At 42.1% G+C, this 26,768-nt stretch overlaps 2 protein-coding genes across 6 annotated transcripts in view; one reads left to right on the top strand and one right to left on the bottom strand.

Annotated features, from left to right (window-relative positions):
- The window catches only part of vps13b (vacuolar protein sorting 13 homolog B), a 333,295-nt gene extending 324,299 nt beyond the window's left edge, over positions 1–8,996 (top strand). For all 4 annotated transcript variants that reach the window (XM_086037277.1, XM_086037279.1, XM_086037278.1 and 1 more), the window contains 7 exons: positions 937–1,113; positions 1,195–1,365; positions 2,617–2,793; positions 5,374–5,476; positions 6,751–6,919; positions 7,009–7,089; positions 7,855–8,996. In XM_086037277.1, the coding sequence (XP_085893403.1) occupies positions 937–1,113; positions 1,195–1,365; positions 2,617–2,793; positions 5,374–5,476; positions 6,751–6,919; positions 7,009–7,089; positions 7,855–8,103 (1,127 nt within the window). In that variant the 3' untranslated portion in view covers positions 8,104–8,996. The remainder of the gene's footprint in view (positions 1–936; positions 1,114–1,194; positions 1,366–2,616; positions 2,794–5,373; positions 5,477–6,750; positions 6,920–7,008; positions 7,090–7,854) is intronic.
- On the bottom strand, positions 8,815–26,693 carry rgs22 (regulator of G protein signaling 22). 2 transcript variants are annotated; one of them, XM_086037281.1, is made up of 23 exons: positions 26,582–26,693; positions 26,476–26,504; positions 26,313–26,375; positions 26,046–26,228; positions 25,818–25,903; positions 25,414–25,559; positions 24,459–25,098; positions 24,190–24,351; positions 23,935–24,091; positions 23,715–23,837; positions 23,479–23,580; positions 20,402–20,599; positions 20,130–20,222; positions 19,264–19,445; positions 18,780–18,942; positions 16,420–16,584; positions 14,117–14,158; positions 13,433–13,591; positions 12,300–12,479; positions 10,061–10,231; positions 9,852–9,989; positions 9,630–9,729; positions 8,815–9,374 (listed from the first exon to the last, which is right to left on the bottom strand). In XM_086037281.1, exons 1-23 carry the CDS (start codon positions 26,601–26,603, stop codon positions 9,277–9,279), a joined length of 3,402 nt encoding a protein of 1,133 aa, XP_085893407.1. In that variant the 5' UTR covers positions 26,604–26,693; the 3' UTR covers positions 8,815–9,276. The 2 variants fall into 2 exon arrangements, with proteins under 2 accessions (XP_085893407.1, XP_085893408.1); XM_086037282.1 differs by lacking the exons at positions 8,815–9,374; positions 9,630–9,729; positions 9,852–9,989; positions 10,061–10,231 and adding an exon at positions 10,832–11,246.
- Between the last annotated feature and the right edge of the window lie 75 nt (positions 26,694–26,768).

The raw sequence follows: 26,768 nt of genomic DNA, 5'->3' as shown, positions 1-26,768 counted from the left end.
TTTGGTAGGGCTACTGTATAACATCTCTTTGGGGAAATGTTTCTACAGCATAGTGGAGTGGGTTTGTGGGAATTTGTGTCTGTTCATTCCAGAAGAACATATTTGTGACCGTTTTCAAATCACACCTTTAAACTCATCTTTTTATCTGGTTTATTTCAATTTATGCTTTTGTATTGTAGATTGTTTTCGTTTAGATATTTTGTGTTTTATATGTTCAATTTTAACCATTTCAGTAGTTCCCTTGAGTGTTTTGACAGGTTAGTAATTCAAATGTATTGTTAAATTCAGATGCCTATCAAATATCTGCCAGGGCGAGTGCAGCACCTGCAATGTGTGCTTGACATCATTAAAATACACCAATTGAGGACATGCTGCACACGCCAGCATCTGCTCAAACAACACATACAGTACACGCGTAAGCCCCCCCCCCCCCCGCCCCCCCCCCCCAAAAATAGAAACTGCAGCAAAAGCTTTTGCCCAAGCCAAATAAATGGCATGTACCATGTTTATTATTTGTCTTTTGCAATATTTTGTTTTTCATGTATTTCGGGAATGTAAACAGCCTTACAGGAAATAACAAAGAAAAGTGCAGAGATATGAACATTTTAATTAATGAAGTATTTGTTCTCTGTTGCGTTGTAAGACTTTTGGAAAATGTAACCCACATGTAAATATACTCATGAAATTAGAACTGAGCAACTTGAGAACTGCAGTGCAAATCCAGCCTAATAGTTGTAGCCCGACTGATTGATTAATTGATTGCTTGAGAGTAATGTCTCACTACATCTGCCGACATTGTGTAGTCGCCAGTTTCCTGGACATAATATATTAGGAATTCATCCATCCTGCATCAATGTAACAAAATTCAAATGCTATTACCCAGCATACGTTTGGCTTCACAATATGCCCATGTCTGCGTTTGTTCGTGTGTGTTAGGCTGGGTTGTGGGGTCTTTGGAGATCCTGGGCAGCCCTGCCAGCCTGGTGCGCAGCATCGGTAATGGCGTGTCTGATTTCTTCCGCTTGCCGTACGAGGGCCTGACTCGCGGACCTGGTGCCTTTGTCACTGGCGTCTCCAGAGGAACCACTTCATTCGTCAAGCACATCTCAAAAGGTAACGCCGATGTTCAGGAAGGTTTTATTTTCATCGAAAATGTCGTCATCATTTAAAATGTGTCCATCTGTGCCCATGCAGGCACCCTGACATCCATCACCAACTTGGCAACCAGTCTGGCCAGAAACATGGACCGTCTGTCTCTGGATGAGGAGCACTACACCAGGCAAGAGGAGTGGAGACGGCAGCTACCAGAGAGTCTGGGGGACGGACTCCGGCAGGGGCTGTCACGACTTGGCATTAGTTTGTTAGGTAAGCGAGGATATAGATCGTACATGTGAATGCCCACATACAGTATTCATGGCTCTGCATTTGCGAATGTGTCTATCTGTAGTTTTTGGTTGTTTTTTTAACCAATCCTCCATTAGTATCAGAAAAACTTTTTCTTTTTTTTTTTTTGTGGCAAAAATACTGTCTGTACGTTAGGGAGAACAATTCTGAGCTTACAGTGGTTAAGATCTCCCGCTGCTACAAAAGGCGTTAATTGTGAATAAAAGCTTGCGTTTACTGTCTGCATCGGAAAGCTTGCTAAACACAGAAACAGATACAACGATTTCTAATTAGCTGAACAAGTCGAGTCACTACGCGAAAAAATATATGAAAAAAGAAATCATCAGCATTTGAAAGATACAGTTATTCATTTTCAACAGAAAATATTCTGAAAGCCTACTTTTAGTAAAGTAATGGGAATGGAGTAAAATACAGCAAATAAGATACAAATAATTATTATTGCTATATGTGATTTTTATAATAGGTGCCATATGCATAGAAAAAACATTGAGAATTAACAAGCACTCCATTGGTTGTTAATATACATCATAAAGTAACAAATACATCACAGTCAGAAGACATTTGTTGTTGATCAAGTTCATGAAATAAGCGCTGGAAGCAACGGAAAATATGAGCCATCGTGGCTGGTCAAAATAACATCTCAAGAGACCTGGCAAAACTCTTAGCCCAAAAAATGTCTTTGAGTCAACCAATTTCATATTTGGCAGAAGCAGAGAAAAATATACAATAAATATGAACATTTGTATTTGAAGAATGACCTTAAAAATACAACAGTTTATGAAGGGGGTTTGTCGACCACAAATTTGGGAAGTGTTGACCCCTTTTCGGGCCATTTTTGTATCTTTCGACAAATTTCGAACTTGTGACCTGTTCTACCTGTTCACCTGTTTTCTAAAGCTGAGCCCTGAACGACTGGGATGTCATTTTCAGTCAACAGCAATTGGCAAAATGGCCGCCCCCTGAGATGAACAAAAACGGCTGGAATTTACTGCTTAACTCCACAAATATAATCTAATCAGAATGCAGAGTTTCGAGTAGTGAGGCTGCATAGAACATGTTCTTGTAAAGAACATTTTTGGCAAGGCTATGCCTTGCCTCTTGTCCAAAGCCTGCTGGGATAGGCTGCAGCTCACTCTAATTAGGACAAGCCGTATAGAAAATGGATGAATTTTACAAAGTAGTAAAACGAAATCCTCTTTGTTTCTGTTCCAGGAGCAATAGCGGGCATCGTGGACCAGCCAATGCAGAATTTCCAAAGGAACTGGGAGATGCAGAGCACAGCTGGTTGCAAAGCCAAAGGCGTCATCTCTGGCATGGGGAAGGGAATTGTGGGGGTTTTCACCAAGCCTATTGGAGGAGCAGCTGAACTGGTGTCCCAGACTGGATATGGTGCGTTCAAAGTTGATCTTACTAGTATTTGCTTTTTTTAAAATGAGGTCATTTTTGTCATGGTGTTTCACAGTCACACAAAACTTAATTGTCATGGATGGTCTCACATGAAAGCTAAGTTTATGAGTTCTGTTCAACATACATCGAAGGATTACCTGTAATTGTGTGCCAACAGACTTTTTCTGGCTATTTTGCAGCATTTATTTAAAAAAGAATAAAAGGTAGTGACTGGACTCAACAAGGTGTTTAAAGTTATGTGAAATAAGGAGACTCACATTCAATTTAAAATAAGGCTTTAACTCAACACTTTTTTAACGCCTCTTATACCTGACGTGGATCACTTTCATACTAAATCATTAAGACTGTTGGATTGTTTCTCCGCTTTCATTCACCGTGGTTAAAATATTTTTAAGCGTTAACGATTTTACCTAAAAACTGCCTGTGCTCCGAATAAAGGTTTTATGGTAGAGACAGTTTGACCCCATTATTTCCTGTTGGAAAATGTTGTTCCAAATCCCCCCAAAACTTTAGGACATCCAGCATCTGAGGATAGATTATGACATGGTTTGCCATGGTTGGGACCTAAGAGCAGGGAAGCTTTGGTGCCAAGGCGGGAGTGCCCAAAAAACATAATTTACTTTCAAAAGGCATACAAGGCACATGGAAGAATCAAAAGACTAAATTAACAGCCCCAAAACACGGTTCAAAGTAACAAGGCCAAGGCCACCTCTTTGTCACTCTATTGCCACTGCCACAATAGCGAGAGGAACATTTTGAATGGGATTTTTCTGCCATTTTCACAGAGCTGGAGTATTCTTAGGCCCCTTGATACTCTGCCACAAGTTGTTATTTTTTTTTTGTTCTTGTTGTTGTTGTTTTTTTAATATTAGCAGCATATTTAAACAATGAATGAAGAATTAATGCAAACCCTAAAGTAATCTGTCTAAGTGTAAGTCAAACCAAAAATGTTCTTGACAAGAATATGTTGTATGTGCCTCCACTAGCCTAAACATGGCATTGTGATTTACTATCGCATTTGTGGAATACGAGGTAAGCAGCAAAATCCACAGGTTTTTATCTATCTCGGGGCGGTCAGTTGCTCAGGTAACTAGCAATCGTGACTCACCTGTTTTGTGAAGCTGAGCCATGATTGGTTGTTACCTGAGCCCTGAGCACCTATGATGTCATTTTCATCGACAGAAAGTGGCAAAATGGCCGCCTCCTGAGATAGATAAAAACTTGTGGATTTTTCCCATTGCCGCTGTTACGTCAAGTTAACACTTCCTAATGGAGCTGCAAATGTACCAGTTCAGTCTTGCGCCCGCCATTCCTTTTGCTCACTTTGCTTCTACTCACTTCCGGGAATAACATAAACGCCTATATTGACGCACAGACATGCACGGTGAAGACGGTTTGTTCCGAAATTTCGGAGTAAATGTTCTCATGCGTGGATTATCAATCGACATAAACCAGCCCTCTCTTTCTGAATAAAATATTGATCCTATTAGGCTTGATCGGGTCAGAATATTCCAAAAGGGGTGTGTACATGAAGCATTTTTATTCCGATCAGGCTTTTAATCCAAATAAATGTGTCCACGTTAACATAGCCACTGATGATTGAATACATACACTGAATGTGTATCAAGTGTGTTCATGCAGCCTTGTATGTCACCGGGTGGCGCTACTGATAGCCCAAAACATCCCCCTTTTGGCTGTTTGAGCCAGTGGAGTTAAGCCACTAGGGGGCACAGTTGCGGAGTAAGCGGGTGGTGTGTTTTGTCAACTCACAGGTTATTGCCACTGCACAGTAATGTGGTGAACCGCTCCTAATTGGAGCGATAGCTCCCTGAGTCAGCCTGGCACTCTTTGGCTGACCCTCTGAGCCAAACACAAACATTATTGCATTGTGTTGGCATTAGCTGGAGATTGATTTGTGTCATCATTCTGTCGCTTCATTGTGTTCTATCAAAGTGCTGCGTAGAAACACCCACTCAGCTCTGCAGAGTACCACTGGAGTGACATCATTAATGGCGCGCTCTGTGTTCTTTGTGGCTCGATTTCACTTGATGACTTCACTGGCTCGCTGCTGCCACTCTGCTGACAGAGAGAGCGGGATGAAGGGAAACCGACCACATGCACATGAACTCATTCGGACATGCGCATGCCAAACATGTCCCGTTTCCGAGCCCGTGTATAGACCAGACTGTGAAAGAGGATGTAGTATTGCCCTGGAAACAAAGGAAACCTCAAACAAAAGTGTTTTCGCCGATAGGAAATAATGGAAAGAGAAGTAATCCGTTCCAGAGTCAAATTGTCGGCATCATAAAATGTTTATTGACTGTACAGGCAGGTTTTAATAACATCTCAGCTGTCAGACACATGTAAAATAAATCAACCACTGGTAATAACAGAAATATACTTCCATTTCATACTCTTAACAGTGATGACCATGCCAAGGATGCCTGCGTACGTCGTAGTTTCCATTTGATGTTTGTTCAATGCGTATTTTGCCCCAAAATGTAGATTTGCCTCCATGTTAGCAGATGACATGTGACATGCTTTGTTGGCGTCTCCCAACAGGGATCCTCCATGGAGCAGGACTGTGGCAGCTTCCTAAACAACTTTACCTGCCAGCAGAGGAGAAATCCGCCGACGCCCCCAACAGCCACCTTAAATACGTTTGGTAGGATTCCCCCCCTCCCCAAAATAAAATGGCATGCCTTGTTCCTGCAGACAACCTCCTTCACGGTCTTGAAGCCCCGCGTTTTAAAGTTGGACATGTGGGCCTTTGCTTTTGTTGGATGCGTTCCAGAATCGTCCGTTCCTTTTCTCCCACTTACCTCTCATCATTTTCGCTGTCTTGAAGGGTTCATTAACACCACCCCACTCCCCGAAAAGTCTGTTTGACCTTGATTCCACACATGGTAGCCAGCCTGCCCTCCCTTGTTCTCATCAAGCCATGTTAAAAGGTTTTTGTAAGCACTCTGCCAAAGCCTCCAGCTCAAAGTTGCGAGCTGTGAGTGGATCCAGAGAGATGCCTTCACGTGGAGGAGGGACTCGTTCCTCTTTTTCGCCAGATGCTTTGGCGCTCGATCAGTGAGGTTGCATGTTGTACAGAGCGGGCGCGGTTACCTTCAGCTTCTTATTCGTTATTGAAATCCGATCCGAGATGCAGCGCCGCATCACATTTTGGCCTTCGTTGCAGAATTTCCTCTCAGTGGAATGCTTATAATATTAACAACGTTTATTAGAGGCCCAAGTCTCCAGAGGGGAAGACTGGATTGCATTTTATAATGAGCTTTCCCCCTCTTGTCGTTTGGTTTCCATGGTTATGAAACACATACTTTTAATAGCAGCCGGTGATGGAAAATGGCAAATCTTAAATTCAATATTCCTTTGGAACATTCCACCTTAGATGTGGACACCAGAGGGGTTAGTGCTATGTAACGTTAGTAGAGGGGGGGGGGGGGGGGGGGATAAAAATAAATGAATGCTGAGAGAATTCTCCCTCATGGCGTTCTTCTTTTTGCACTGAAACTGGTTTCCATCAGGTGTCCATCAATTATTTTTACTACTGCAGGTAGCCCAGACACTTGAAGGGTCAGATGGCTTGAGCCCAGTTACACTGAACAGAAACAAACCGTCCTTCTGCTGCTTCTCACATCTGCCGCGCAATTGGAGCACCTGCCTTCCAAAGTAAACAGAGCGTCCGAGACACACTCGCCTTCCTTCACACGTACTGTCCGGCTGAAAACGTGCAAAATAGGAGCCGCGCGTACTGTAGACATGTAAATTACAGGACGTATCCAGGCACGTCACTTGTTTGCGTGTGTTGGGTATATTTGGGGCACTTTGTGTGGTGTGTATGATGTGGATGTAATTCTCTCGGTGGAAACGTGTTTTTGTTCCATCTTATCAAGTGTCAAATGACTAGCTTCGTCTCCTCTCCGGCCACAGGAAAATGCTCCAGTCTTTAGGTCGTCCAGAGCTGCACATGGCCTTAGAGGTGACTATCGTGAGCGGGTCTGGCCAGGAGCATGCTGGCTGTCTGCTGCTTACCTCGGAGGTCCTCTTTGTGGTCAGCCTCAGTGAGGACACGCAGCAGCAGGCCTTCCCCATCACGGAGGTGACGGCAGGCACGAGCGAAGGAACCGTTTCACCGAGTGTCGCTGTGCGCTCAAAATGTTGTTGTCGCTGCCGCTGCGTCCTCTGCAGGTGGAGTGTCAGCAGGAGGCGGGACAGCGGGGACAGCTCAATCTCACATTGCAGCAGCAGACAGTAGCCAGTGACACGGAGGTCAGACCGCTTTTTAGATGCTGATTTAAGGGGGAAAAAAAGGATTCAAAGCTAACTTGACCCTGTGTGGAAAAGTATTTGCCCTCCCTTGTTCAATCATGAATTTACTGTGGCTAATCACGTGTTTCAGTTCATTTTCACTGACCACACCCAAGCCTGATTAGATAGAAGCTGTCTGACAAAATGAAGTCGGCCAGAAGATCTGAAAAATCTGCATTTAAATGCCGCGAACCAAAGAAACTCGAGAACAGATGAGAAATCGAGGGGCCACTCGTAGTGTGGGCGCAGGCCACCGCCAGTTGCCCATCCCTGCTTTTCTTATATTCTAGATATTTTCGCACCACTTATGGGACACATTGAGGGTACCGTATCAAGGGTGACCTACACTCATGACACAGTCAAACAGCATGACAAAATGGGAAAGTCGCAACAGATAGTTTTCCCATCCCGTAATCGGTATTTGTTTGTCCGACATGTTGGTGCTTGAAATCGGGAGGACTCTTTTCAAACACCAAAACAACCTTCCAGTATGGCGCTGTGTGATGTCACTGGAAAACTGTCGATATCGGGCAACTATAAAATGGATAGCGAGTGATTCCAAACACAGCCAATGTCTTGTGGCTTGCCTGTGTCTCAAGAAATGCAACACTTTAGTTTAATTTTGCCGCTCCGGAGTGGAAGCAGCATTCAGTTATATTCTTTTGGCGTAAGTTGAGGTGCTAGAAGGCCAAAGTTCATGATTGCAATCGTGATGTCCTCCCCCAGGGCGAAGGTGTGCGAGAGCGTCTGTCGGAGCAGCAGTATCAGCGCTTGGTGGACTACGTGAAGCGAACCTCCCACTATTTCCCTCCCTCTGCTTCATCGGCGCAGCTGCAGTCTTCAGTGACGCTCGCTGAGCCGCCGCCCACTGTCACCAAGTCATACCGCTACCTGGTTGATCCGGCATTCGCCAAGGTATTTGTAAGCAAGTTCACCATGGTCAAGGATAAAGCCTTACGAATCGGATTCCACTAATATCGATCAGCTGCACTTTTGAACCGACCCATTAATGCTAAATATGCCCAAAAGGAACATTTTTAGAAGAGTATCAACTCAAGTGTGAAAACAAAAAATGGCCTTCATGAATCACTATTTTCTACTAATGTAAACATGAGACACATAAAGCAGATACCAGAACTCCGATTCATAGGTGCGAAAGAGTTTAACTTGTGAAGACAGAGTCAAGATGTAAAGTACATGGTACACATATATCATATTTTCCAGACTGTAAGCCGCAACCTTTTTCCTAGGTTTTGAACCGTGTGGCTTTTCTGTGGATTTTTCTTCCACCGCTAGGAGCGGTCTAACAGGTCTAATTGCCATTATGAGGATGTGACTGCAGGTGGAGGAGGTCAACAGGCGAGGGCGCTATGCATTACGTTAAGCACTAGGCAATGCATTGGGTGGTCTGCAGAAGTAGAGCAATAAAGGGACGTTGACTGACAAACTAGAGTCATTTTCCTTTTTAATCAGCGAAGTCGCTGCCGTGTTAAAAGGCACTCTTAGGAAATAATCTATTCAATTATATACATGTGCATTTACAGTTCAAAATGCATCAACATTGTTTCATTCTTTTTTCTTTTTTTTTTTTTAAATAGTGGTTGCGGTTTATAGTCCAGAAAATACGGTAGTCCATAAAAGAGAAAAAGGAATTATATAATGTTGAATGAAGCCACAAACATCAGCTGCCAACCAAATGGTGTTATTATATGATGTAACATGTTTCATAGTAACACTGTACTTTGTCACTGTACACTGATGCCAAACCCTCATGTTTTTGCCTTTTATAGTGTTTAAGATTTCAGTACTATGCCTCTCAAATTATATTTAGAGATTTTTTTTATAATAAAAAATACATAAATATTGAAGTTGTGTGTCTTTGTGTGTGTAAAAATAATTTACTATTTAATGCGATGTTTGTAACGTGGAAACACCATTCACGTAAAAATGACCTTCATAGGTGAAGAAAAAAAAAAGGCTGCTAGCGCTGATCCATTTTTTTCATCAACTGATATCATGTCAACATTCAGTCGTCATTATAATGTATTTAGGGACACATACACAGGTGTGCCCCTCACCTTAGTACGCATTTGGGTAACCACAGCACCCCATGTTTGGAAACGATATTTGTGCTTACTTCCTGTCACATTATTGATATTGATTCATGTGTGATTTGGAGGAGCGCCGTGAGGTCTGCTGGTGGCCGTGCTTACTTCCTGTTGACCTTACACTGCCGTCAGAGGACGCTGTGGAGACAGACGCGTTGAGTCGTGGTGTACAGCTCCCTCCACCTTTTGGCTTTTTTTTTTTTATAAGAATGTTGATGATTGCTAAGCAGAACATTTATTTTTCTCAGGCAAATGTTTTGACTCGAGTTCTACACCATGGCATGACATTGGCGTGTAGAGGTCGTCGCTTGACAGCCACTCAGGCTTTTAAATAAGACATTTCTATCCAGTAGCAGAGATGAAGTCAAAGTGTGATTATGGAGTGTTTTGTACCAGAGTATGTGGAGAAGGATGCTTCTTTCTGACTATGTCTCTTTGGCAGCGCCTCCTCTCTCTTCAGAGCTGCCATGTATTTGGAGTAGGACCACGACAACTGGGGAAACATGACATCTCCAATGGAATTATGTTGCCATAAGAATGACATAGCTTCTGTGCTTTGAACCGAATTTAGTTTATAGGATTTAATTGATTTTCCCTCTGAGTTGATGATCTTACTGGCTTTGGGGAAAACAGCATCCTGCCGCTCTGTGTCTTTGATGCTCTATTTTCACCTCTCCTGTCTTCGACTCCCTCATCATCTTTTTTCATGTCTTCATCCTCACTAGAACTGTAAGATGGCCGCCTGACATCTTCCTATACAAAGAGAAGGAAGAAGAACTTTGATCGCAAAGTAACCGACGAGAACTCATCATCATTTAGCGTACCTGAGCTCTCCTCTCGTCCCGTTCCTCCTCCTTCCTCCTTTGTCTCCGCACTCTGGCTTTGTGTTTCACACGTTCGTCCAGTAGCATTTCCAGTAACTGACCTTCATGTACACTGCTCCTAAGATCCTGAAACTTGGGCCAAAACCGGAACAACTCACTGAACACCGACATCTACAAATAGAGGACACGCATACAGTGGCGTGAAAAAGTGTGTGCTCCCTTCCTGAATTCCAACTTGTTCATATCACGCTTACTGGAAATGTTTCTGATCAAAGGCAACCCAAGTAAATACGTAACACACTTTCTAATGGTGATTTTGTTTATTAAAGCGGAAGTCAACCCAAACATATTTTTGTCCAGAATATGTTCTATGCAGGCCCACGAGTTGAAATACAGCATTCTGATTAATATTGCCTTTATGGAATATAAGTGCCCACTTTTAACCATCTCATGGGGCCAGCCATTTTTGTCACTTCTGTCGACTGAAGATGGACATTGAAGTTACTCAAGGCTCAGATAACGACCAATCATGGCTGAGCTTCAGAAAACCGGTGAGCCGTGACTGGTTGTTATCTGAGCACTGAGCAACTTCCATTTCATCGTCAGTCGACAGAAGTGACAAAATGGCCGCCCCCTGAGATAGCTAAAAAGGGGTGGATTTCTCATATTCCACAAATGCAATGTTAAACAGGATGCCGTGTTTTAGAGTCGTGGGCCTGCTTAGAACATATTATGGGGAAAAAAAATATGTTTGGGTTGATTGTCGCTTTAAGGTGGAAAAAATACAAAACTACATGTGTTATCCCTATGTGGAAAAATTGTCCCTTCCCCTCCTCTCCGTTAAAAGTTTGAGTTGTGATTCGCGCGAACTGCATTGACTTTATATGTAATCACGCTGCGAGAAACACTCAACTTGCATTCGGTCTGACCGCAGCATAGTCATCTGGTGTCCGGAGTTGCTGACAATGCACAATAATTCTAGGAGGAGTCTACTTCACACTTCTGAAAGGGAAGCACAAGCCAGGTTGCCCGTCCCTTGGCTACTCGGGCAAGAGGATACCACGCACACCCAGGATGGTCCCCCAGCCCGACCAGGAGTTCCAAGTTGAAAATGACTGCTGACAAAATCACGAAGGAACGCCTCACATTTGCCAAGATACGTCTAGAGGATCCCCAGAGAAATATTCTGTAGAGCAAGGACAGAAGTTTAACTTTTTAGAAGATGTGCGGCCCATTACATCTGGTGTCAAAAGAACAGCATGCCAACAGTCAAAGATGATGGTGGCAGTATGATGGTCTTGGGTTTCTTTACTAGAAAATCCTGCAGGCAAATGAGCCAGCCATCAGTTCGTGCCGTCAAGCTTTGTAACAGTAAATTTGACAGTATCCAAGTGATACTATAATAATCCTATTGAGATACTGTGCTATATGGACTAGGGCTGTCACAAATGCTGGCGATTATTCCATTGATTACCCGGAGAATACTGGCTAGGAAATGAGTTAAAGATCATGCTTTGCTCCCCGTTTAAATAGAGATAAGGACAAGTACAAACTGTGAGGAGGCTTTATCCTGTTCAGCGAGAGCTGCGGTACTGGGTAAGAACCACAGAGGCATTTCAGTAAACGGCCAAATAATAATAATTAATTAACAGTTTTGAGGCATACAAAATTGGTCGACACAAACGAGTTGGTCAACGTTTTTTTTTTTTTCTTTTATCAGCCCTACTCTGGACCTTAAAGAAAAAACCTTACAATGTGAGTGAATTAAAACAACTTTCAAGATTTATTAGACAACTCCATCCCATCCATCCATTATCGATACCGCTTATCCTCAAAAGGGTCGCGGGCGTGCTGGAGCCTATCCCGTGCCGCCCTGTAAGACAACTCACTTATCGCAAATGCTTGATTTCAGTTAATGATTTCAAGAATGGCACAACCAGTTATTAGGTTCACGGGGCAATTACTTTTTACAATAGCAATAGTTGGTTTTTTTTGTCCCATAACAAATAAAATCACAATTTAGAGGTCGTGTTCTATATTTACTTGGGTTGTCTTTGTGAGGTACTAAAAATTGGTTTGATAATGTGAAAATTGAACGTGTGATTCAATATACTCCCCCCTCCCAAAAAACAAAAAAAATCTGAAATCAGGAAGAGAGCAAATACCAATTCACAGCACAATGCAAACAGGTAGTGAACGATCCAACAACCCGTGATGTGACAGGTTGACACTTTCTTACCTGTGCCTCTCTGAAGATGTAAGGACCCAGTTGGTGGCGTTGCTCCACAATGTGCTGCGCCTGTTCCAGAGGGATGTCTATCTGCAGGGCTGGGGGTGTGGATGACTTGATGAAACACTTGATGATTGTGGAGATCTTCTGTTGAATTGTGGCCTCGCCACTGTGAGAATGACACAGGTCCTATTGGGAGGATCAAAACGAGGCCTCTGTGTCATCTTCATTGATGAAGATCCTATCGCCAAAATCAATTTACAGTACTGTGCAAAAATGTAACGTTTTTGGGGCACGCTGGCAATGCTAGTGCCATAAAAAGATAGCAATGCTATGGCCATATTTAGTTAATCATTAGCCCCTTCATCAGAACACAGTTAAAACAAATTGAAGAGTCAACCCAAACATATTTTTTTTCAAGAATATGTTCTATACAATCCCACTAGTTGAAACAAGGCATTCTGATAAATATTGCGTTTGTGGAATATGACAAATCCACCTGTTTTTAGCCATCTCAGACGGCGGCCATTTTGTCACTTCTGTCGACTGAAAATGATATCACAGATGCTCAGGGCTCAGATAACAACCAATCACGGCTCACCTGTTTTCTGAAGCTGAGCCATGATTGGTCATTGTCTGAGCCTTGATCAACCGTGATTTCATCTGCAGTCGACAAAAGTGACAAAATGGCCGCCCCCTGAGATGGTTGAAAACAGGTGGATTTTGCTGCTCAACTCATATTACACGAAGGCAATATTAGTCAGAATATCTTGTTTCAATTAGTGGGCCTGCACAGAACATATTCTGGAAAAAAATATGTTTGGGTTAACTTTCAGTTTAAAGACAATTATAAAACAATTAAGTGACCAATATTTAGTGTAACGTCCATTCGCACTACAGTCTAGTTGGCCCGTCATAGAGCATATAATCTTGCAGGAAGTTGCCTCTCAGAAGCTATATAATGGAACCTAAGATGCTAGCACCAGGACCTGTTCTAATCTTCACTGTTTTACCATGCCAATATGTCTCCTGTTATTCATTAAAACCACGAAGCTACTGGTGGCCTGGACTTTTTGCCTACTGTCTACTAACGCCATGTGAAAAGTGTTTTGCGGCCCTTTTACAGCACTGTATTGTTGTACCTTGTACCTCTGCACCTCCAGCCAAAAAAGCACATCATTCTCCAGGAAGTCACCCTTGGCAGAAACAAAGTGCTGGAAGTGCAAACAGGAGGCAGGGTTGAGGAGAAGCCGTCGAAAAAGAAGGATCTCCTTGGATGAACTCATCCACAAGTCCTGAGTCTGTGGGGAAGCATGAGCAGCTTTTAAGGATGCTGCGGAAGTGTCCCCACCAGTCAATAAATGGCATCATCACCTCTTCTTGTGGCGGAACATCAACAACAACAGTAACAATGTTGCGGGAGCCATGAGCTCACCCAAAATTAAAATAATGATACTGTTGCTTGGAGAAGTTGCTCTTTTGGAGTGATGACATCATGCTCATAAAGATCAAAGTCACAATCATGTATGAAAACTCGGTCCTGTAATCAGGCCACTTCCAATGCTCATGTTTTATATCTGTGACATGCCGCTGAGCAGTCGGGATGACAACAGAGCTGCATGAAAACACTATTAAAGCAACGTTAGTTAGGCTGATGCTTTAATCTTATTTATTCTGGATCCCATTTGGGAAAATTAACCCGCCGGGCCAAAATGGAGTTTGACAAAGCCAGCGCTGGAAGCCAAGTGGTGAAGTAAATCACACATGTTTGCAGGCCAGGAACTGCTTCATGTCCCTCCGTTCTAACACTGTGGGTGTCGCCTCACCTTCCGGCCTTCTTTTCTTGTCTTTTGTCGTTGAGAGCTGCCCTGTGACAGATGAGACACCAAGTAAAAATGATCAACATGAACACAGATGACCTGTCTTCTTGGGACTCGGGTTGTCGAAGTGCCGTCAATTGCACCTTTCTACTCTTTCTCCTCTACTCCTTAACTACCACAACTTCCCCTTCTACCTAATGAGAGGATCCATGTGACTGAACTATGTCAACTTGATAGCATAATGAGTCAAAGTAGCAGAATCTGTGGTCTGTGTGTTACCTGATGAGGCAACTTGAGACAGAGTAGTGATGCCATGTTGTGGTTTCTCACATGTAGCAGAGCTGCTCATGTGAACTTGACGTCTTATCTCAAGGCCATAGGGTAAAAAGTGGCAAAAGCCGCATGGTTTATGAAGAGGAAGTCAAGGCTGAATACCATTCAGCAATTGCCTGAAATCTTGCTCACTAAACGGATGAGTTAGTATACAATAAATGACTTGGCGAATTAGCAACATGTATGGCCTCAAAACAGGATGGCACTATCAAACTAATCAATTGTCTTCAATGTTAAAATGAAGCTAATATGGAATGCGTGATCTCAGCACCTTGGAAAAATCTGGCTTTCCATTTACTGGTTTGAAATAAAAACAGTCCTTGAAGTGGAAATCAACCCAAACATCTTTTTCAAGGATATGTTCTATGCTGGCATTCTGATAAATATTGCTTTTGTGGAATAAGCGTTAATCGACCCATTTTTAGCCATCTCTGGGGGTGGCCATTTTGTCACTTCTGTCGACTGAAAATGACATCACAACTACCCAGGGCTCAGGTAACGACCAATCACGGCTCAGCTTTAGAAAACAGACGAGCTGTGTCTGGTCATTCCCTGAGCCCTGAGCAACTGTGATATAATTTTCGACAGATTTGACAAAATGGCCGCCCCCAGAGATGACTAAAAACGGGTGAATTTTACTGCTTAACTCTTATTCCACAAACACAATATTAATCAGAATGCCGTGTTTCAACTAGTGGGCCTGCTGGGAACATATTCTGGAAAAAAATATGTTTGGGTTGATTTAAGTCCCTCATCGCTCATGTTAAACCATCCTGCAAAATCGAATACAAGTTTTTAAACTTTGAAAGAGATCCATGTTGGATGATAATGAGAAAATAATGTATTTTCTATGCTCATTTCACTGCTAATTAAAAATGTACCCAGAATTGACATTATTGTTTTGCTAACTATTGAATTAATTACAGTATACTTGTGAAGTGTATAAGAATGCAGCTAGAGCGAGACAAATCAAACAATGACTTTGTGGTAGCTTTATCTTGTGAAGTGTGAAGGGCACGGTGAACTAATGGTTATCACGTCCGCCTCACAGTGCAGAGGTTATGGGTTTCGGTTTCGGAGGTTCCGGCCCCGAAAATAATTTGAACTAACAAGTTGCAAACTGTCTCTTTTGAGCTGTTTTATATTCAGGTAAGATGTGATTGACTGGCAACCAGTCCAGAGTCCAGTCAGCCTTTCAACTAAGGTCAAATAAGGAGAGGCTCCAACTGCTCACGACCCTAAACACGATTACCGGTGAGTGTGCTAGCAAATTAGTTCCTGGGTGATTAGTTAAACATTAACTCAATTGGCTTGTGAATCAAAACTTTTTTCAATTCATGCTTCTATGTTCAGCGTCAGTCAACTCGGTTTTGAGTTTACATGCTGACCTGAAGTTGATATGCCACCGAACACTGAAAGCAGAAGTGATGAGTCCATTATTCATTGAGTAAGTAAATAGTCGTCGGTTGCCATGTTGCTAAGACTCTGGGATTTTTAATTATTTTAGTGGTTCCACCACATATTATTGCAGGGGTATGGTGGTTGTTGGTGTCTGTCGGTAACATTGCCAAAAGGCCTAAGACAACTTCTGGCAAACTTGACACTAACTAATACCGGTAGCATTTTGAGTTTTAATCTATTTGCAACTGTAGACTTTGTCGATTACAATCTCTTGTTTTTTTGTTGGGTTTTTTTCTACTAAGCTCTTGCCAACATGACCACACATGCTCAGCCACACTACAATCTGTTTCAAATTAGTGTGTTGTTTGGATTGGAGATGTCAGCTTCAATGTGTCTGCTACCACACCTCAGATCAATTTTTGGTGACATCACTTGGCCTGCCTAAGGCCACCAGTTTAGAGGGAAAAAAAAGTCACAGATGCAATTATGGAATTTGCCCTTTGAGCTTTGTCAAGAATTAGTATTACAATATCAGTAGTTTTAAAATTGGTGTAAAGTCTTGATGTGTACTGTACCTTTGGCTTGCGTTTCCGTCGTTCTGTGAACTCTGCTGTGACCAGAAACTGAGGCAGCCATTTTTTCTCAATGTGACATCTGATGATGTCCTGGATCTCCACAGTAACTGGCTTTGAGAGACACTCGAGTTTCAGAAGCTTCAGTCCACCTGCCAGGTGCAATATCTGCACACACACGCACATACAAGACTTTCAAAAACCACAGTCAGACACAGGAAAGCCACGTCGTAGGCGGATGAGTGTATATGTCATTAAATCCACATGAGTAACATGAGGCAGCGGGTCTAGTCAGATTAAAGCTTCCCACTGTGGGAATTTTGGGAAACCAGACTGAAAATGTCTGACTCATGCTATTCTCAATATCATTCACACAATCCACTTATTCTCTTCATCTCCTTTGTCTGCTTTCAGTCCTCATTTATCAGGCTCTTCCTATTAAAATTGAAATTGAAAATACGTAGGTCTCCCAAATATCCTTAAAAAGGTATTTGTCGTATAAGAAAAACTAGGCCAAAATACATTTGTGAAATTTTACACATTCATTATCAAAAAGTACCAGAGGGATTTGCATTTAACACAGGTATGACCGTTTTTGTTTTTTTTTTAATATTAACAGTATATTTTCTTATATCTGCATTTGGACTCACAACCTAGCATCAGTAATGCTAACCACAAATGGAACTGAATGAATTGAATGGAATGGTCAACTGGAATGACTCGCCAACAAAACCTGACTCCCAGTTCACACCGTATAATTGAACAATATAGAGACGCCCTCATCACTGCACGCTCCACCTACTACTCCAGCTTCATCCACTCCGACTCCAACAACAACCCCAAGACCCTCATCTCCACAATTAACAAGCTCCTCAAACCCATGGACACCACTCCCCATTCCTTCTCAGCTGACAAATGCAACTCCTTTCTCTCATTCGTCCAGGTAAAAATCAACAACATCTATAACCAAGTGGGCACTTCCACCTCCTCCACCCCCAACGCACAATCTGTCATTCCTCCTTTAACCCACCAGTTACTCACCCATTTCTCCCTGATTACCCCCTCTGAACTCAGTACATTACTCTCCGGTATAAGAGTAATGTCCTCACCTAGTCCCGCACCATCACCCAAGTCCTCCAACACCTACACTGGCTCCCCATACAACAGTTCAAAATTCTTCTCATCACCTTCAAGGCCCTCCACAACTTCGCCCCCTCCTACCTCACTGACCTTTCACCATCACACCCCCATCTGTAATTTTAAATCTTCCCATGCAAAACTCCTCACCCCTCCCATCAGAACTAGGCACCAGACTATCGCCGCCCCCTCCCTCTGGAACTCTCTCCCTCATCCCATCAGACACATTCACACACACACCCCTCTTTCAAAATGGCACTAAAAACCCACGCGTTCAAATCTGCTTTTAACCTATAACACACAATCATCTGTTTGTCATAATTTTCTGCACACTAATGTACCCATATAGATAATACTACCATTGTCTATTCTGATTTTGTTTTATGTCCCATTTGTTGATCTGTTTTTTTATTGTCTTTTTTCTTACCATGTAAAGTACCTTTGAGTGTTTTTTTACAGCTCTATACCAATAAAATGTATTATTATTATTATTATTAATAATAATAATATCTGTACCCTGCGATTTGCTGACAACCAGTTCCGGGCGTACCCCGCCTACTGCTGGGATAGGCTCCAGCAGGCCCGAACCTCGTGAGGTTAAGTGGTTTAGATAAATGGATGGATGGATAATAACAATAGCTCGTCCGTAAGATCTTGAGGCTTTGCAACCAGACGGTGCCCTTGAGCAATCTTTGACAGCATCTTGCTTGAGGGAACAATTTCTCTAGTTGTGTTTAGCCACTGACTTCAATAATAAACCCTAGTCCCTTGATCTACAAAATCAAAGTGGACAATCCCATTGCACAGTATGCCCCCCTGCAGTTTGTTTCAATCTAAAAAAAAACTAACTTTAGACAAGAGATTTTCTCCTACTAGGTCTGCTCTTGTATTGCGGATCCAAACCACAAACCTCAAACCCACCTCATTTTAATTCTAACCATGTCCGTTATTCTCTTATCCTCCAGTAACACCCTGTCAGAACTGTCAGCAGCATATCCACATAAGAGCAGAAGAGAAGAGGTAGAAAATTGTCTGAGACCTGCAGAGGTCTCCGTTTATTCGATCTGATTTGAAGCCTCGGCAGGAGCTCACCCGCGAAATCTGGATCGTCATGTCACAGACAGAGTGGTCATACTGTGCCTATAGTACTTTCCCACGATCTTGACAATACTGTAATTCAAATTTTACATGACTAGAATTCAATGTGCTGAGTTTTTCCAACGTACATTTTTCTGCTGCTCTTCAGTGGCTGGGCTGTGCGAGCTAAAGAAGTAGTTTGTGTTGAGATATTTTTTTGCAATGTGAGAAGATCGGTCCTGTCTCAATGCCTCGCTCCTCTGAGGAGTCCTCCTGTACTGCTCCAGGTCCAGCCAGCATTCCAGGTGGATACTGACAAGAAACATTTCAAACACATGACGTTTTGATATCAAACAAAAATTCACACAGGAGGGCATTACCAAGAAAAACAAGTCTATTTACAGCACATTTGTGCGCCAAGATAAGTTAAAGAAGAAATTATATTATCTTGTTGACATGACAAAAACAGAAATGCTATAACAGCACACATCACGCCCACACGGAGATAGCTAGCTAGCTAGATAGAGATAGAGAGATATAGAGAGAGATCGAGAGAGAGAGAGAAAGAAATACAGATAGAGAGATTTACACACACACACTTGACATCAGTCCAAAATGAAAACAGTGACTCACCTGGCATCTTTATTTCGGAGGAAAGACATAAAGTGCCAGATTGCGTGATGGTGGCGAAATAAGGAGCCTAGGCGGTAACCTTGGTACTGTGGTGGCACATTGGCCCAAGAGTCAAGGGCCGGGTGGCCCTGAGAGAAGAGCCGAGATGAAGTATTAGATGGAGATGTCATATGATGCTGCACCTATTTAGGGGACATAAAACGATAGTCTGTAATATTAGTAGACCCGCCAGGATTGTGTTCGGATTAAACATTACTGTTTAGTGATGGTGTCAGTGCTTGTTCAATTATGCTGCACACGGAAATGATCAGACAATGTTTTGTTAGTGTTTGCATTCATTGCAACGTCTGGCATTGAAATGTCCTCCACCTTGAATTTACTTTTATTACATTTGACAGACATTTACAACTATTTACAAATGAATTAAATACTGTTTTAAAATTGACTGCATGGCAGAAATATTTTTTTTAAACTGGTTTGTATCAAAAATCTATACAGTATCAACGTGGGTAGTATCCATGCATTAACTGCAGCATCTTATTGACACATTTCATGTTTATGAAATGCAATTTTAAAACAGTGGAATTAAAGTAGACTACACGGCAATTAAGATAAGCTATTAGAAGAAAAATATCTACTTGTTTCCTACAGGACAAAGAAGAAATAAAAATGTCATTTTGTCTTTATTGCACTGTGCCAACTGTGGGCAAAGCTCAGTCACATGATCATTTCTTCTTCGTAACAGCAGTAAAAGTTTCAACAGACATACAAATGCTGGCCCACAAGGAAACAGGCATGAGTTTCACGTTAAAAGCCAGTTCTGCATGAGTAATATTTGTTCTTTTTGGCTCAGATACCTTACTGACCTGGTTGACGTTCTGGTTGGATTCTGCGTACAAGCTCTGGAGCTCTCTGTATTGCCAAGTGTTGACAGAACGTACATCCTCGTACAAACACACCTGCGCACGTACAGACAACCCTTATGAACAGAAAGTTCTACACTTTATACATATTTATTAAGATGACATCGTCGTGTAAGTTATTGAGGAGCTGAGGTATCTGCTATTTGAAATACTGTCCAACACTTTGATATTTTCACATCGTCATGAAAAACAACGATATCATTAACCGTGCTAACCTGCAGGAAGGATTTTTTGTCCCGGTCAACAAGCACTGTCCAAGCCTCCGTGAGGACGTTCAAGATGTGGTCCTCAACTTGATCAAAGAGCTCCTCAAAGGCAGGCATCAGCTGGTTATACACCTCCTTCTTGGTCTCCTCCTTCAGGCCAATAATGCTCCTGCTGGCAGAGCTATGGAGGTATGTGGAGTAGAGGACCTGAACATTTACAAAAGGGAAGATATTGAAATCAAGACACTTTAAACATCCCAACAAAGTTTAAAAGTCAGTATTAAATCATATTTACACTAAAATACACCGGGGCACCGTTTTGTGAATATGTAAGTGTAGTCTCGTTATCAATCATCAAAAAAAACAACTCCATTTCTATTTTTTTCCATGAAGTACTAAAAATTAATGACTTTCTATTTACCAGTACACATATCGATGTGATGTGGCTTAGGTGGTGATAAGGATCTTGAATAAATCAAACATTAGCAAAAAAAGTTGATTTAACTGCATTAGTACTTTAGTTCCATAGATTCCCTCTGGACACCCTTGTGGTCAAAAATGTCTCATTAACTGCCATTAAAACCAGTTTTTAATCGCTCTATCATTACAGTATAAAATCTTGCATTGCATTTAGACAACAAATTAGTGATATTTGCCATTTTAGTAATTTTCCCCAGAGTGAACCATTTCCCTATTGTAGGCCGACTCACTTTTGACAGTTTTATAATGGAGTGGCTAGCAGGCGGCCCCAAGACTGATTTGTTTGCCTGTGTGAGAAATCATTTTCATTTCGACATCTGATTCAGCAATGTGAACATTGCTACACAATCTGCAACCATTTGGAAAACGTCAACAACAAAAGGGAATCGGTGAGGACATCAGGAACATGAAGAGAAATGTTCTTCTGGTCGCTGGTGGCAGGAATGGCAGTGTTGGTGCCACCACGGCAGCAGCAGATGGGGGTGCTTTCTCTGCCACCGAATGTCCTTGTCGGTCCCGCAGCAGTGAGCAGCACAAAAGCATTGAAGGCTGAGACAATGATTCAATTGAAGAATAGGACAAGTAGCCACTGGCGGGCCCACTTCTTACAGCTCTAAGTGCTTACCACTTACAAACGACCACAAATAGCAACCACTTGTGCCACATATTCTGGAAAGCAGAAAGCTTGTCATCCTTGTGCTGAGGAGGCAGAGTGAGTCAGTCATCAAATTGGAGGCTGAACCTCAGTGGTGGTTTCTACCATTTGCATTATGTGAGGCAGCACAGGGATTACAGACAGACGGCAATGTGCCCCAAAATTAAACACAAAAAAATGTTATGTGAAATGGTTTTCTATTGTGTAATGGCATAACATCACATCAATCATTAGTGGTTGTTGGGGGATTTGCACCCCGTTGTGAAGTCGCCCCCTTATAGAAGAGATGCAGGGTGGTGCACCATCTCTCACTCGAGGAATATGTTGCAGAGTCAATGTAAACTTAGGGTTGAACGACATAGTGCTGAGCGATCCAGTGAACAGCATTTTTCTATGAACTAATTCTAGCGATTCATTACAAACGACCTGCTGTTTCCAGTAAAGTGGAAAACAGGGCGGTCACCAACGTGCCCTCTAAGCTGTGCGCATGCGTAATTGCGCAAGGCTCTCACCCTCTCAGTGCACGGCAAATGTGTACAACGCATTCACAAAATTCTAATCCGAGCTGTATTGGCATTTTGTATTTTCATATTTGTCTCATACAAAGAAATTGAAAAGTTGATTTTGGGACATGTGGTTGGCACGAAGCGGGAAGAAAAATGCATCAAAAAAGACCTCAAAAGGTTAAAGTGTGAAAGCATTTCAGACTGAAATTTACACCAAGCCGTCACCGTCACATAGACCTTGCTCCAAGAAGCCCACTTGGTCAATTTGACCTCATCTCGGGTGCTATATGCCAGGGGTCCCCAACCGCCGGCCACTTTGGACCAGGACGCGGCAACACCCCAGACCCCACACCAACTCGGGCTAATTCATGTCAAAAATCTCTATCCAATGATATGCTTTGTTTCGATATACTGTAGGTGGTTTGACCTTTTTGGAACATACCGACATCATGTAACATGTTATGTTCTCAGGTATGGACAGGTGTGACGCTGGTTTGGCCATCATGTGCATGTCTGATGTTGCTCACCGGAGTCCAAGGAATGAATGCTCAGGGAGTTTGCGTGAATGCTCAAACGCATGGAAAATTAGAGGAGAACATTGGTGGTCACTAAACAAAACACTATAACCTCACTCACGGTATGAACAAAAGTAGCAAATAACACCTAACACACAGACAACTACTAATAATAATGTTAATAATAAACATTCCTGACACTATTTACAAAACGCGAAATTCATCCATCAATTCTCTCTTCGCTACAAATGTCTTCAGTGTTGTATTTGTTAATGCTTTCAGATATTGGGCTTTTGGTTGCGTGACGCACAATAAGTTTCCCTGTGTATGAAATGCAATATAAATAAAATTGCTACCCTGAACTGGTCACCAGCCAATCTCTGGGAACATACATGTATAGACAAACAACCACCATTCACATTCATGACCAAGAACAATTTTGAATCTTCGATTAAAAAACTAACATGCATTTTTTGGGGTAGAAAAAACATGCAAGCACCGGTAGAACATGCAAACTACAACATAGGAAGGCTGCAGCACATTTGAACCCACGACCTCTGAACTGTGGTGTGGACGTGTTAAGCAGCTGTCCACCGTGCCACCAAAAAAACAATAACGCAAATCATAAAACTGGCGTTTAAACTGTTAAAATTCACCAAATATAATGTTCATTTAATTCGTTTTGAGAAAATCAAATTCATAAAAAAAGGCAGAAAAAAAATGTTGCTCTACGATGATTTTGTATTGTGTTTTTGGCACAAATGTAACGAAAAGGTAGGTAAGGAGTACATTTCAGGGGGGCACAAGGGGTAAATATACGTATAATGCTAGGTGAGCCTCAAAGAATGCTTTTCTTTTTTACATCTTTGTAATTTGGCAGGCCAGTTTTAATTCGACTGTCTAATGTACCCCGTTTGTGTGTTTATATACCTGAGCTATTCTCTGTACTCTGTAGGGGTCCAGTCCGTCCTGGTAGAAGAGCTCATGGTAATGCTGGAGGTCATTCCAAAAATAAACTGCATTCTCCCATAACTTTCAGGAAACGGAGGAGCAAAGAAATATTGTTCAGAAACACAATTGGGATATCGGTGTCATTAAAATAAAGGTGATATGTAAACGTACGGCAATCCACCCTTTGGGGTGCAAAACCCTCACTCTCATTCTACCTGATTTCCAGACTGCTCACAGAAACGAGTGAAGTACGAGCCAGCATCAGGGTCGACAAATAGTGCTTGCAGAACCTTTTCCAGTCTTGTGTGGCCTAGTGAACGACTTCTGCTTGGGCGAAACTGCTCATGAAAGTCAGTAATTTCAGTAAAATTCTCTTTGTGCAGAATATCAAATTGAGCAACCATAGCCAGTTGTATCATATCCTAGTTCTCTTACCTGTGCATGGTAGGGATCCTGAAGCGAGGGTTCAAGATAAAGAGAACGAGGGGTCATTGAAGCCAAATGAGGGCGAGCACAATGCTCTCTACACGGCTGCATGTCAAAATAATCGAGGTCGACTTGGACATGCTGGGAAGTCCAATAACGAGGAACCCTGTGGGGACGGCAAGTGGTAAATAGTAAATGGGGTTAAAATACAATCAGAACTCGGAGAAGCATGGAATAAACACCTTTGCATTACAAAAATATCACCAGTAAGAGGCGATTGACTCCATGAGGTTGGGCTGTATTGAGCACAGTCTCTCTTTTGTCCAGCAGGGGGAGGTAGTCAGCCCCAACCTGCAGAGCAGCTGCAAGTGTAGACTGTTCTGACTGCTGCTTAGCAGGTAGCGGCTCCTCATTAAAGCCAAAAAGCTGGTACAAATCACAAATTGCATTTAAAACACACTGGCACGTTTTGCCAAATTACTTATAGAATGCAAACAAAGATCCATAACACAAAGCAGTAATGGCATAATCACCTGTTCTCCCGCTCTCTGTTCATAGTTTTCAGTCTCTCTATGTCCATCCACAAATTTAACAACCTGCCTCCTGTTGTGCCACACAAAAACTCCTTGAAGTCATCCATGCCTGGTTGGTTGCCTAGGTGACAGGTACCATGGCAGCAAACACCCAGCACTGTTTCCAAATCTGAGCTCAGACTCCGCGCTGACATTTTGCTCTTATCCTCATCAAGCATTTCATTGCCCCGACAACATTCTTCACAGTGGTCTTTAGTGTTCTCATCAAGCGAACATTGCCAATCTACACACTTGCAGTTGTTATCTGTTTTGGTGTAGCCTGTGAGGCCACTTGTGTTTTCCTGGCTCGGTGCAGTCAACAGGAATACAGCATCGTCAACCACCTGTTGAACCACTTGGGCAGCCAGGTCTTGCAAATATACTTCCGAGGCCTCTTCATGTTGTCGCTTCTCTTGAGGTGCTGCTTGGATGTTGATGTCAGCGGCATTCATATTTGGCGGAAAGGAAGTGGAAGACGTGGAGGAAGCGGTAGACGGCTTGGAACAGTTGGAAGAACGTCTGGATGATTCACTGACATTTCGGTGGAGTTGTGCGCTATGGCCGGAAGATGTACACACTGGCTGATGTATACTCACGCAACCTTTACAGTGATGAAATATCATTAGTATCAGAACATACAGTACAGTGCTCATTATGGACAATTCAGTGAGGTACATACAACTGTTGTATTAGAATGTTTGCCTGTACAAAAATTACAACATTCAGGTTTGATTGACTGTTGGAGAGGTATCAAATGTATTATGCTTCTTATTGTGTTTTGTATTTGGCAGTGTTGTAGAACTGCACTCCATCATACTGTTGATTATTACTAATAATGCAGGATATGGATCTTAGGTCATCGTTGCGGCTGGTGAGCATATATTGACTGGCAAAAGTAAAAAATATAATCATAAACCTTGTTTGGATGATTTGTTCTTGTGAGCACAAAATCCTGCTTTGCCATTTTCTTTGTCACCAAGCATGGCCGTGGCAAGACGAGAGTCGCATGCTCTCCTGAGGACGTTTACATTTCGTGCCCACTGAAACAACAACTTGGATAGTCTACAAAACACCATGAAATAGAATACACTCAAAAACACAGTTAACATAAATGACACATTACAAATGGTTAAGAAAGATCCACACTGTATCTTGTTACGCAAGATGTATGAAACGCATTTAAAAAAAAAAAAAAACATACACCTTAAGCCATAAGAACAATGATAGAAATTGCTGGGATTGTTTTTTTAATAAATTAAGATGTGAACTTGTGTTGCACTGCCCAAATGTATACTGATGTTCTCATATCATGCCGAGTACCTGTACTCATGGTAGTAGCTACTTTGAAGAAAAAATGTCAGTCTTTCCTTTATGATCCACTGAATCCCCTGTTTTCTGTCCAGACACTACAATATAAGGGAGAGTTTATTTTTTAAAAAAAACAAAAATTAAAAAAAAAAAAACAGACATTTGTCTATCAAGAAGGTAACTTCATTATTTGCTTTATCTTCTCTCTTGCTATGCAAATGTGAAGCATACTTTACTTACTGAGACAATGTAACTGTTGTCCACCAAAGCGGTTTTGGCCAGTGCTTTGACATCCTTATAAAGGAGCTGTGATTTGCCGTGTTCTAGTGCTGATTTGATTTTGTTGAAGGTGAACTCTGCAGCGTTGCTCGGCACCTCAAACTGATCCGTCTCCTGATTGTACAGCAAAGCCTGTGGGAAACACTGACAAAAGATACAAGGCATTGCTCAACTATTGAGAGTGAAAATGTTTGATTTGAATATGAATAATGCATAATGTGATTTTACCGGCAGACTTAAAAATTCATTCAACATGTGAACTAACAGATGATCAGAGGTCAGGAAGTTCTCCTGCATGCAGGTGAAAGAGCAGAGCACATTAGACTACTATACTGTATTTTTTGTAAATTGTGAATGAACTAGTCAAATTAATCTTGGAACTTGTACTCACAAAATTGTGAATAGTAAGGCGAGGAAGCTCTGCAGAGGGGAAAACATTGAATAAAGTTTTAAATGTGACAAATTCCTAAAGTAAAGTTTCGAAAGAAAAATCTTACCTGTTGAAATTTCACCATGCATGACGAGTGCTTCAAAAGAAAAAAAAGATCCTTTGCAATAGGCTACTTCTGGAAAATCAGGTCACAAAGCTTTATGTAACTACACACTGTAGGTTGCTATGGAAGTGGACTCACTTTTCACAATGGGTGGTGGTGGAAGGTGATAAAGGTTGAACAAAACACGAGA

This window comes from Filicampus tigris, chromosome 8 (assembly GCF_054856515.1).
Source record: "Filicampus tigris isolate MCC_2025a chromosome 8, RoL_Ftig_1.0, whole genome shotgun sequence".
Classification (NCBI taxonomy): domain Eukaryota; kingdom Metazoa; phylum Chordata; class Actinopteri; order Syngnathiformes; family Syngnathidae; genus Filicampus; species Filicampus tigris.
This window is presented reverse-complemented; position numbering and strand designations above follow the sequence as displayed.